The sequence below is a fragment of the Cololabis saira genome, chromosome 22 (assembly GCF_033807715.1).
Source record: "Cololabis saira isolate AMF1-May2022 chromosome 22, fColSai1.1, whole genome shotgun sequence".
Classification (NCBI taxonomy): Eukaryota; Metazoa; Chordata; class Actinopteri; order Beloniformes; family Belonidae; genus Cololabis; species Cololabis saira.
Genome location: NC_084608.1, coordinates 32,238,275 through 32,251,687, shown reverse-complemented (window position 1 = coordinate 32,251,687; position 13,413 = coordinate 32,238,275). Strand labels below are relative to the sequence as shown.

General features: G+C 39.8%; 1 protein-coding gene across 4 annotated transcripts in view; it reads right to left on the bottom strand.

Moving 5' to 3' along the window:
• Positions 1-13,413, bottom strand: part of LOC133423567 (NACHT, LRR and PYD domains-containing protein 12-like) — a 96,186-nt gene that overhangs the window by 23,062 nt on the left and 59,711 nt on the right. For 2 of the 4 annotated variants that reach the window (XM_061713791.1, XM_061713790.1), the window contains exons 4-5: positions 9,368-9,487; positions 133-252 (exon numbers count right to left, since the gene is read on the bottom strand). The exons of the other annotated variants lie outside the window; for them this stretch is intronic. In XM_061713791.1, coding sequence (XP_061569775.1) covers positions 133-252; positions 9,368-9,487 — 240 coding nt within the window. The remainder of the gene's footprint in view (positions 1-132; positions 253-9,367; positions 9,488-13,413) is intronic. 4 annotated transcript variants of the gene reach the window in all.

Sequence of the window (13,413 nt, the reverse complement as noted above, 5' to 3'; positions counted from 1 at the left end):
GGTAGGTATGAAAGGATCAATTTTAGTAGAAAAAGTGATGTTTGAAGAAACTAAAAAATCAAATAAACCACCATGGACAGAACATATAAAGTCATGATGAGTCATAGAATCAGTTAACAGCAGTAGTCTTACTTTGTGTCTGAGGGTCCAGGTTCTTTACTAAAGTTTAGAGGTTGATCTTTGGACCAGTCACTCTTCATAGATAGACAGATGGATCCTGGAGACTCTGGTCTCTGACTGCGGTACCGACCTCTGCAAACACAAATTCACATCAGTCACTGATAATATTGATGATGACCACTGAAGAAGATCTACAGCAGGGACAAAGGACAAAGGTGGTTTGGCACTCCCAAATTTAAAAGACTATTAACATGCAGCAACACTCAGACCAATAATCAAATGGTGTGACAAAGACTATAGTGCAAAGTGGAAAGATATTGAGATGACAGTGAGATATTCCATCCAATCCCTAATTGGCAATGTGAAATCAACTAACTCGCTACAAGGATCAATAGATCCAATAACATCTCACACTTTTAATATTTGGCCTGACTTTATCAAAAAATATAAATTAGAAAAAGAAGTAAATCTGCCAAGCTGGTTTGCCTATGATGACGGATTTAAGCCGAGTTTAAGTGACCACAATTTTAGAAATTGGGGGAATAAAGGGATCACTGCGATGTGTACATTAATCAACAGTGGAAATATAATGAGTTTTCAACAGCTGAAATAAGGATATGGACTACAAAACAGGGATCTGTTCAGATACCTTCAGCTGAGGGATTATTTAACAAAGACTATACAAAATGTGAAGACCTTGAATCGATGGCTTGATGTGACGATCCGGACATACAGTGGGTCGAGGTTCAAGGAAATCTCTGCACTATACAGAGGCCTAAGAGACTCAGAAGCTTCCTCCACCATATACTGTATTTCTGCAACCCAGTCTCACATAAAAACGTACCCTGCCTACGTTGGTCCAAAGTGCAAAAACGTAGAGGGGTTACAATATTGGCCCTTTAAATGTATAACTGTTACATTTTGAAATGTATAACTGTTACATTTTTCTGCCTATTCATTTTGCGTCCAAGTCACGTGACTTTTAAGATTCTGGCCGTGACAGCAACAAACATGGTGGACATTTTTCATTTTTGAGTGAAAGAAATCAATATTTTGAGTTAGTTTCTGCATAGAAATATATATATTTTACTTTCATAATATTCACTCACTGAATTTACATAATCACTTGCTTGCTCGTGGTTGCAACGTTTTTTCAGATCCCGTCAGAATAATGTAAAACGGTAACGTTTTAAAAATGTAACAAAAGTAACATTTTGGTTGTTGGTGCTGTGAAAAAAAATCAATATTTTGATGCTTCCTCGTTGTTGGGAATTATTTTCAGATCTCGCCAGAATAATAATTTGAAATTGCAACATTTTGGTGCTGGGATACGTGGCCGTGATATATACACGGCCACGTACAGTATGCCGGCGGGGATTCCCCCCCCAAACCAGATTTTGATAGCGGAGTCGTCGAGCCCAGAGAAAGCAGTTTTATTTTGAAAACCAACCGTATTTTCTTGCATTCCAAAAGTCTGACTTCCGGCCCGCCAAAATAAAAGATACAGCCAGACGAATGAATGAAAAAATGAAAATAATCCCTCTGGGATCCCCCTATACGTCAGTGACGAGGGGGATCCTGGACACGCGACAGATGCCCCCGATCGTGTGCCGGTTAATATTTAAGATAGTTAAGTTTAGAGTAAATAAACTAAGTAGGGATGCTGTTATAATAATAATGATAAATAATTATAAATAATTAGAATTAATTATTAATTATATATCAGACTTAACCTCCAGAAATTAATTAATTATTCATATTAATCATAATATTAATATTTAGTATAATAATAAATACACCTGTAGCACAAACCAGTGTTTATAGCAAACATTCAGAGACATTATCAGACAATGATTAATGACACAACACAGTCTCACTCCGGAGGCGCAAATAGGCTCCTATTGGCTGCAATGTAATCCCGTCTGCGGCTAGATTTGACGCTCGGAGCAGGTGATCACCGCGAGCGGCTTCCCCATTCCTCTTTTTTTTTTTTTTAAATGCATATACTTCAATTTAAAAGATGGTTTGATGACATTTCTAGCGAGAAATTTTCAGACACAAATAGAATACACCAAATTGTATGACACTTCCAATGTAATCCCGTCTATATGTGACGATCAGAGCAGTACTTCAATTTAAAAGTGTGGTTTGATGACATTTCTATATGCATTTTCCCCCACAATCTCTCTTCAGTGAGTGTATATTTTATATTAAAAACATTACTGTTTACTCAAGCGTACTCCTAAATTAAATACTTACCTGCTGTATTCTACTGCCCTTATTTTTAACAGCTTGTGCTCTTACAACGCCATATTAAAACAAATTATAAACCACATTAACACTTCATAGAAACAAAATACCGGTAGATCGGATGAGGTCTGAATATCTGTTTTGAAACGTTGCTTAATACGTTACGCCACTGAACACAACCCTTTCTGTCGCCGAGATAGGCAGCAGGACAAAACGTTAAAATAGCACTAATAAATGCATATATTGATCTTTTCCATCACATACATCTACTCACAATATAAATATACATTTTATGGTCACACTTTGTCTGTTGAAAAATGAGCGGATATATGATTTCTGAACCCTAATGTCAACATCTGTTATGGGATTCTGTTATAGTGGGAGTCCCCGCCCCCTCCGGTGTTGTCATGGTAACGTTTTGCCCCGACTGTTAAACAGGAAGTGCTGTACAGCTGATGTCTCGAACGTTAACCGTTGAACGTTAATTAAAGCAGAGACGTTCAATAAACTGTATAGAGGATCTTTGATTAAAGTACTGCTGAAGTGATAGACACGCTCCATGTCTCCTCTCCATTTATTGAACACAAACAACATCTTAGGGTGCTTTCACACCTGTGGCCCGTTTGTTTTGTTCCGATTCAGGGGCTGAACCGATACAGTTGTTCCGTTTCTCGTTCGTGGGGTTTGTGTTCACAAGGCAAACGTCTGTACCGTTTCAAAGCTGTTAACAAATTCCATGCGCGAACCAGCTGCTCTCTGATTGGTCAAATGAACGCGGAAGGAGTTTCCTCTTCCGCACCCCGGGATAAACGACACGCCCCTTTCAGCGCAGCGCAGACCGCAGCCGTTGGCTTTGGCTGATTTATGGTTCCGCGTTACACCAACGCAGAGCCTACGGCATAGAGTACGGCGTAGGCTCTGCGTCGATTTAACGCGGAACCATAAATCAGGCTTTACCCATTCATTTATGTGCACTCGGCGCAGAGCGGAGCTCAGCAGCGGACGAGAGGCCGCCTGCTGCAGCCGGGTTTGGGCTGCGCAAACCCTGCCCGAATTGAACATTGTTTAATTTCAAACAAAGTTTAATTTGTGCCGTGCTGGGAAGACATCTCGCACGGAGAGGAGTTGGTGGAGGACCGACTCCTCTCCTTGCGCCGCGGCAGCACACACACAATGAATGGAGTTGTCTCGGTTGCTGTGTGGATCATGTTCTCACTCCAAATAAAAAAAATGAACCGTTTCAGGTCTCGATTGGAATCGGGCCGAGACCACCTCTCCTAGGCGATCTCGGAACGCTTGTTTTGTACCGTTTCAGAGCGCGATTGCTGTGTTCACATATACCAAACGTTCCGATCTTTAGGGGGAAGCGTTCCCTGTATCGGAACAACTGCTTGAAACGGTACAGGTGTGAAAGCACCCTTAACCCTAAACCGGAAGGAGGTTACCAGAACTTTTTAACTTTTTTTTAAAACATTTTTTAAGATGTGTTTGCATAACTTAAACACACAGAAATGTATTAGCACTATGATATATTATAAATTTGATCACCCAAGATCATCCTGTCAGACTGGGGAAGCTGTTAAAGGGTCTCTAAATAGCCATGTTAAGTTAATGGGAAAATTTCAAAAGGTGAAACAATCAGTAGTTTAAAAGGAACCCTGCATATTAAGACATGTAGGTCTTAAAAGATAAATGTTGGTATCAATTATAACAATGTGATATAAAAAACCTTGTTGATGTCTTCGTTTTTATAAAATTTGAAAATATAATTTAACATGTAGGTCGCCATTGTTTTTTACATTCTGGGTAGTACGTCACACGGTGGCACCTGCTGGCCCCCGTCCACTGTTCTGACACCCAGAAACAGATGAAAACACAACTAAACAGGTGACGGCGCACCAGAAACACAGATGAAAACACAGCTGAACATTAAGGTGACGGCGCACCTACAAAAAAGTAAAATTAAATTAAAAAAAAGTGCAGCCCCATTAGGGGTGTAACGATACACTAATCTCACGATACGGTACGATACACGATATTGATGTCACAATAACGATACGATACGATATTATAGCAGTATTTTTTTAACAACTTTGATAGAGGAATATATGACTGGAAAAAATTGTCTTTTATTTGAAAGACACATAATACAAAACAATGCTGTGCGTTTGCCCTATTGTTTCAGTTTGTAATGCTTTATAACTGTTTAAGTTTTAAAGAGAAAGCCAGGCCAACCATTTTCCACAAACTGAACTAAAAGTAAATGTCAGGTTTGCATTTTGCATCTTCAGTTTCATACAAGTACAAATATTTTGCCACAAACTGAATAGTTTCTCTGATGTATGATTTGACTTTTTTCTTTTCCAGAAATTTAACAACTAAAATTGAATAAATAAATACAAGTAAATAAATACATACAATTTTACATCATAAAAAAGATTGATTCATGCTCACCTTATAAGTGTAAGAGGAGATTTATTTTTGTTAAGAAGGTTATTTTGGTAATTCAGGGTTCATTATTTTATAAATATATTCTTTATATTCTGTAAATCAGGGACTATTATTATACTAGTCAGTATATCAGTTGTTAGTATGTTTTAGATTGGGCGGAGTGATACAGCACTAGGTGTTGTGTTGATGTTCTGAAATCCTACGCTGTTGAGCGGACATTGAAGTACACGCAAACTCACGCAGAAGTTGTCCCGTGTTTATCCTACTCACGACCCCAAAAAGGTTTAATTTAATAAGGTAAGGCTTAATTCTACACCAGACTTAAATAAGTAAAGGTTCAGAGCTCAAAACAGGACCGCAAAACGGGACTACTTTCTTCTGAGCGGAGTAAGATTTTGGCCGCGACCGCGGTCGCGGTCGGATGCACGTTTCTAGTCAACACAATAGATTAATATTAATAACCCAATATCGCGATACAGGTTGTCACCTCCACGACACGTATCGTGACGTTTTTGTATCGCGAAATTTCGTGGCACGATATATTGTTACACCCCTAAGCCCCATACAGCATGAACTACAAAAACACCATAAAACTCAGATAGACTTAGGGTGCTTTCACACCTGTTTGTTTTGTTCCGTTTCAGGGGCTGAATCGATACAGTTGTTCCGTTTCTCGTTTGTGGAGTTTGTGTTCACAAGGCAAACGTCTGTACCGTTCCAAAGCTGATAACAAATGCCATGCGCTAACCAGCTGCTCTCTGATTGGTCAAATCAACACGGAAGGAGTTTCCTCTTCCGCACCCCGGGATAAACAACACGCCCCTTTCAGCGCAGCACAGACCGCAGCCGCGGCTTTAGGGTGATTTATGGTTCCGCGTTACACCAACGCAGAGCCTACGGCGTAGGGTACGGCGTAAGCACTGCGTCGTTTTAACGCGGAACCATAAATCAGGCTTATGCGCTCGGCGCAGAGCGGAGCCCGGCAGCGGACGAGAGGCCGCCTGCCGCAGCCGGGTTTGCGCTGCTGTTTAATTTCATACAATGTTTAATTTGTGCCGTGCTGGGACAACATCTCGGCATGTCCAATAGGAGAGACGGTGGTGGAGGCTGCACCGACTCCTCTCATTGCGCTGCGGTCGCATAAAAAAATGAACCGTTTCAGGTCTCGATTGGAATCGTTCCGAGTCCACCTCTCCTAGGCGATCTCGGAACGCTTGTTTTGTACCGTTTCAGAGCGCGATTGCTGTGTTCACATATACCAAACGTTCCGATCTTTAGGGGGAAACGTTCCCTGTATCGGAACAACTGCTTGAAACGGTACAGGTGTGAAAGCACCCTAACAGACCACACGTTTCAACTAGCAGATAACCGATGCTACAATAAAAACCCCAGCCAGATCTGCCGTCATTAAATTAAATAAAGATGTTCTTGCCTATTTGAAGCGAAGTCTGCGCCTCCCGTTTCGTCAAAGTCCCGGGCCAGTCCCTTCAGCCTCGGGTCTGTCATCACCCAGCACCGAGGCCGGTTTTAAGGGGGAGAGGGGGGGGCTATGCCCACTCAAACGTGCATATTGCCCACCGGCGTCTCCATCCCGGCGGCGGTAGCGAGAGCGGAGAGCGGGTGGCGGAGCGCTGCGGGCTGTAGAGCCCCGGCTACGCAGGCTACGGCGTAGCCTACGCCGTCTACGTCGTAGGCTACGCCGTCTACGCAGGAGCCTAATGCACTGGTAAGATGCGCACAACATTGATCATTTTTGCAGATCTCCCGTGCATCACAGAACTTTGATCCAGTTTGCCTGAACCGAGACGTCTTATGGGCTCCCTCGTCAGCCTCCACGGCCGGGAGAGAGCTGCTCAACTATGTTTTAGATACCTGTCCCAGTTAAACTAATGGGGCTTATCTTCCCAGAGCCACCGTCGTACGTCATCGCCCCCAGAATACATTGCGCAGGTAAAACATGGCGCCTCCCGCAGGTCAAAATATGTAATAAACATTGTAGATTTTTAAAGCAATTAGATTATTTTATGTGTTTCTAACAACATATTTTAGTATAAGAGAACAATTGTGGCTAATTAGGGACTACATGTCTTAATATGCAGGGTTCCCTTTAAGGGGAAAATAAACTAAGAACTGGTCCAAATTGAATAGTATGACTGTGTATAATACTATCATCGATATCTTAAAGAAATCTGGCCACAAAATACTCGTTAAAAGATTTTGACTGATTGTTTCCAGCTTGGCCCTTAAAGAGGTCTCTGAATATACAAGTCAAACATCTATGATGTGTACCAACAAGAAAATCAAACTTTGTTGTAGGACAACAGTGAAGACATCGTTGGAAAGGTCTTGACCTCAGGAGCAACATATGTCAATATGAGATTTGTGGGCAATTCCTGCTCCACAGGTGTGCCCTTTGAACCTTGTACCTGTGACACTTTTGAAAGCCTATAATTCAACAACAAAATATGCTAGAGACATGGGGTCAACAGTTTTGGAAAGCTCTGCACCTCTACTATAATGCCCGACAGTAGTCCAATAGGGGGCGCCACTGAATAGGGTCAAAACCTATAAAAAACATGATTTCACCCTCTTACCAATACAAAAGTCAAAATCAGACCGAACAGGCGTGCTTCCCACCCTTAAAAACATATCATAAGCTTGCAAAGTTCGTGATCACAGTTTTATATAAGCGCTAATTCATTGGAACTACAAAAGCTATGACGTGGCACAATGCTGTGTATTGTAACTTGGCGCAAATTGTAGTTCTGTAACCTCTTCCGGTTTAGGGTTAAGATGTTGACATTAGGGTTCCGAAATCATATATCCGCTCATTTTTCAACAGACAAAGTGTGACCATAAAATGTATATTTATATTGTGAGTAGATGTATGTGATGGAAAAGATCAATATATGCATTTATTAGTGCTATTTTAACGTTTTGTCCTGCTGCCTATCTCGGCGACAGAAAGGGTTGCGTTCAGTGGCGTAACGTATTAAGCAACGTTTCAAAACAGATATTCAGACCTCATCCGATCTACCGGTATTTTGTTTCTATGAAGTGTTAATGTGGTTTATAATTTGTTTTAATATGGCGTTTGTCTGATAATGTCTGATAATGTCTCTGAATGTTTGCTATAAACACTGGTTTGTGCTACAGGTGTATTTATTATTATACTAAATATTAATATTATGATTAATAGAAATAATTAATTAATTTCTGGAGGTTAAGTCTGATATATAATTAATAATTAATTAAAATTATTTATAATTATTTATTATTATTATAACAGCATCCCTACTTAGTTTATTTACTCTAAACTTAACTATCTTAAATATTAACCGGCACACGATCGGGGGCATCTGTCACGTGTCCAGGATCCCCCTCGTCACGTATAGGGGGATCCCAGAGGGATTATTTTCAATTTTTCATTCATTCGTCTGGCTGTATCTTTTATTTTGGCGGGCCGGAAGTCAGACTTTTGGAATGCAAGAAAATACGGTTGGTTTTCAAAATAAAACTGCTTTCTCTGGGCTCGACGACTCCGCTATCAAAATCTGGTTTGGGGGGGGAATCCCCGCCGGCATACTGTACGTGGCCGTGTATATATCACGGCCACGTATCCCAGCACCAAAATGTTGCAATTTCAAATTATTATTCTGGCGAGATCTGAAAATAATTCCCAACAACGAGGAAGCATCAAAATATTGATTTTTTTTCACAGCACCAACAACCAAAATGTTACTTTTGTTACATTTTTAAAACGTTACCGTTTTACATTATTCTGACGGGATCTGAAAAAACGTTGCAACCACGAGCAAGCAAGTGATTATGTAAATTCAGTGAGTGAATATTATGAAAGTAAAATATATATATTTCTATGCAGAAACTAACTCAAAATATTGATTTCTTTCACTCAAAAATGAAAAATGTCCACCATGTTTGTTGCTGTCACGGCCAGAATCTTAAAAGTCACGTGACTTGGACGCAAAATGAATAGGCAGAAAAATGTAACAGTTATACATTTCAAAATGTAACAGTTATACATTTAAAGGGCCAATATTGTAACCCCTCTACGTTTTTGCACTTTGGACCAACGTAGGCAGGGTACGTTTTTATGTGAGACTGGGTTGATTTCTGACATGGAAATGTAGAATTCAGTGTAAACTGTTGTTGATATTGTATAACACAAAACTACAATAAAAATTAAAGTATAAAAACAATTATGGTTATTTAAAAAGTACACGCACGTTAAAAGAGAGTTCTGAGTGAGCAGCTTGTGGTGGCAGGACGGCTGCCAGCGTGAATGTTGGACTCATCAAACCTTTATTATGTATATCTATGTATATCTTTATTATGTATATCCATGGTTACGTTAGTAACAGGGAATAAAAGGTTTATTCATATAGAAGTAGAACAATGGTAGGTATGAAAGGATCAATTTAAAAAAAGTGATGTTTGAAGAAACTAAAACATCAAATAAACCACCATGGACAGAAAATATAAAGTCATGATGAGTCATAGAATCAGTTAACAACAGTTGTCTTACTTTGTGTCTGAGGGTCCAGGTTCTTTACTGAAGTTTAGAGGATGTTCTTTGGACCAGTCACTCTTCATAGATAGACAGATGGATCCTGGAGACTCTGGTCTCTGACTGCGGTACAGACCTCTGCAAACACAAATTCACATCAGTCACTGATAATATTGATGATGACCACTGAAGAAGATCTACAGCAGGGTCTCCAACTCTGGTCCTGACAGCCACAGTCCTGCATGTGTTAGATGTTTCCTGCTTCAGGATTGTCCACCCCTGATCTAGTCTGTATCCAGTCCTGGAGCAGATTACTGTTTTCCTCTCCTCCTGACATCAGAGCTCATGTTTCCTCTGCAGGAACCTTCCACAGGGATGAGGGATCTTACTACTACTACTATTACTACTGTCATTTAGCAGACGCTTTTATCCAAAGCAACTTACATCTGAGGGAACAACACAAGGAACATGTAATAAGTCTATTTGTGGACGATATTTTGATATATTTGCACAGCCCCAATACAAGCTTTGCCCAGTTGATGCGGCTTATAAATATATATATAGCAGTCATTCGGGGTATACAATAAATGTAAATAAAACGCAGATTTTGACATTTAATTATACTCTTTCACAAGAGATTAAGAAAATATATCAACTGAAATGGCAATCAAAAACTCTGAAATACCTTGGTGTCACTTTAACCAAACAACTAACTCGATTCTACAAAACAAATTATGACCAGATCCATCTCCAGGTTAACAAAGATATAGAAAGATGGTCAAACTTGCCATTATATCTTAGCTCAAGAATTGAAATTATAAAAATGAACATCTTACCAAGGCTACTATATTTTTTCCAGTGTCAAAATTTTCCTTTCAAAATTCCACAAGAAAATTCAAACTTTGGGATAAGATGATCTCTAGATTTATATGGAACGGCAAAAGGCCACAAATCAAATACTCCACATTACAACTGACCAAGGACAAAGGTGGTTTGGCACTCCCAAATTTAAAAGACTATTACCACGCAGCAACAGACCAGTAATCAAATGGTGTGATAAAGACTATAGTGCAAAGTGGAAAGATATAGAGATGACAGTGAGATATTCCATCCAATCCCTAATTGGCAATGTGAAATTAACTAACTGGCTACAAGGATCAATAGATCCAATAACATCTCACACTTTGAATATTTGGCCTGACTTTATCAAAAAATATAAATTAGAAAAAAAAGTAAATCTGCCAAGCTGGTTTGCCTATGATGACAGATTTAAGCTGAGTTTAAAGGGGACCTATTATGGCATTTAATGTATATTTTAAACAGGCCTTGGATGTCTTAAAAACAACCGAAAGCTTGTTTTTTCTACATAAATCAGAAATTCAACCTCTGGCCCATGTCTCTATTTTTACCGCTTCTAACCTCCTTCTCTATGGAGGATTCTGGAGGGGAGGTTATGATAATGAGGCTCTGTGCTGATTGGCTGCCTGAATGACGTGTAGCAGGGGAGGGCGCAAAGCCTCGCTCCGGGCTGAAGAGCAGCAGCTGCGTGAACTATTAAAGCTTGTCCCATGCGATGTGAGCGTGCACAGCGACAAAATCAATTCCATTGCTTTATTTTTTTGTATTGGACTGTCCTAACTGGCCGCAAGTTTAACGGTTTCAGTGTGGAGAGAGAGCGTTCAATGTCACGCAGCTCCACGCCATAGTCGGACGCTCGGATTCAGTTACACGCTGTAAACGACTCCCTGGGATCTTAAAGCCTGATTTACAGTTCTGCGTTAAATTGGCGCGTGCCCTATGCCATAGGCTCTGTGTTGGTGTAACGCGGAACGATAAATCAGCCTTTAGTTCCCTGAAGGAGGGAACGGGTCACCTCGTCTTCACACTAAATCACACAGAAAGCTTTAATTGAATTCTAAACAGGTACACCAGTTCTTTACTCCGATTCCTCATCATTTCATTTCTTATGTTACAAGACAAATGAATCATGTTAACTGTAAAGAAATCACAACACTGAATGTTCACAAATGGCAACTTTATTGTTAAAAAAAATAAAATAACATAAGTTGTATATAAATAACATTTATGCACTATTGCTGGCTCAAGGAAGGACCGTGCGCCTTCTGAAGGTGTCGTTGAACAGCTTCAGGTGCTTGGAAGATCTGAAACCATAAACAGAAAAAAATGTATTACTAGTAGAGCTCCGGTGTTACCTAACGGGTAACACCGGAGCTCCGAGCTAAGCTAAATACTTAGCCCATGCAAAGATCATACTTGTAGACAAATATAAATAACATAAAAAATTAACGTCACTTACCTCTGACTTGTGTGCAGTTGCCGGGTCCGTACTGTTGGTACTGATCCTTTTATGAGGGTAAGTGTCGAGGAAAAACCTAATTTTTACTGTCCCCTTGTTGTTGAAACAGCCACACGATACGTCGCTTCGAAACAATGGCGGATGCTCTGGCCGGCGCCGGCGGAGTTAGTTGTGGGCGTGGTTTCAAGCAGCGGAGGCCGACCTATGGAAATCTGCTCCCGTCGTGACTCACGGCGGGAGCAGAATCTGAACGGCTCGTAGAAGTCACATGACACTGGATGGATCATCCGGGTGGGGTGAACAGACACTGCAGATTTTGGTTGCTTTACTCCTTCTCTGTGTTGGCAGGGTGAGGGGAAACCACTTTATATATGTTAAAGCAAGAAAAAACATGTTTTTCATAATAGGTCCCCTTTAAGTGACCACAATTTTAGAAATTGGGGGAATAAAGGGATCACTGCGATGTGTACATTAATCAACAGTGGAAATATAATGAGTTTTCAACAGCTGAAATCAGGATATGGACTAGAAAACAGGGATCTGTTCAGATACCTTCAGCTGAGGGATTATTTAACAAAGACTATACAAAATGTGAAGACCTTGAATGGAGTGCTTGATGTGATGATCCGGACATGCAGTGGGTTGAGGTTCAAGGAAATCTCGTCACTATACAGAGGCCTAAGAGACTCAGCAGCTTCCTCCACCAAATACATCGAGGAGAAATGGGAGAAGGAACTGAATATTGTCATTACACCGGAGGAATGGCACAACATGTGTGAAACACAACGGACAACTACAAATACAAGGGTGTGGAGAGAGTTTGTGTGGAAAAACTTAACATGTTATTTCATTACACCTAAATTGAAGACTAAACAGACTGGATCACAGCAACCATGCTGGCGGTTATGTGGAAACAGAGAAACACTTCATACGCACATCTTTTGGGACTGATATAAACTTGATCTATTTTGGAAAAATGTACACAGCACAGTTAAAAATATCTTGGGATACGCAATACCTAAGGAATTTAAAGTCATGTACCTAGGAAGTATAAATGATTGTGTCTTAGACAGAGATAGATATCTAGCTAAAATATTATTGATCACAAGCAAGAAGGCAATAACAAGAAACTGGTCCAAGACTGAAACCCCTAATATAAACCAGTGGCTAGAAATCATAAGAGAGATCTATATTATGGAAAGAATGACCTATCAACTTTCACAGAATGGGGATGTTTTTGTGGAAAAATGGAAAAAATTTATATTTTATGACACAATGAAAGATACCTAAGGAATCACTAATATGAAAATTCAAGATACTGAACCTATATACACTGCTTTCATGATGGATGCCTGTAGCCATGACTGCTTTGTTCTTTGTATTTTTGTTGTGTTTTGCATTACGTGTGCATCTATTTCTGACATGGAAATGTAGAATTCAGTGTAAACTATGGAAGCCCATAGGGGACTTTATTCAAATGCAAATGTAATTCCAAAATAGCATTATAATTTTCCACATATGCATGACTTATTTGGGACAAAAATGAAATTAAAATGCAATAATTCAATTTTCATTTTCATTTTCACATACTTGTATTCTATGACAATATTAAAATGAAAATGGAAAAGCTGTTTCACATTTCATTTTGAAAGATTTAACCTGATTTACAGAGGACAATATTCAAATGCAATAAGAGAAACAGCGCCCCTAGGCTATTGCATTTACATTTACATATTACAACGCACTT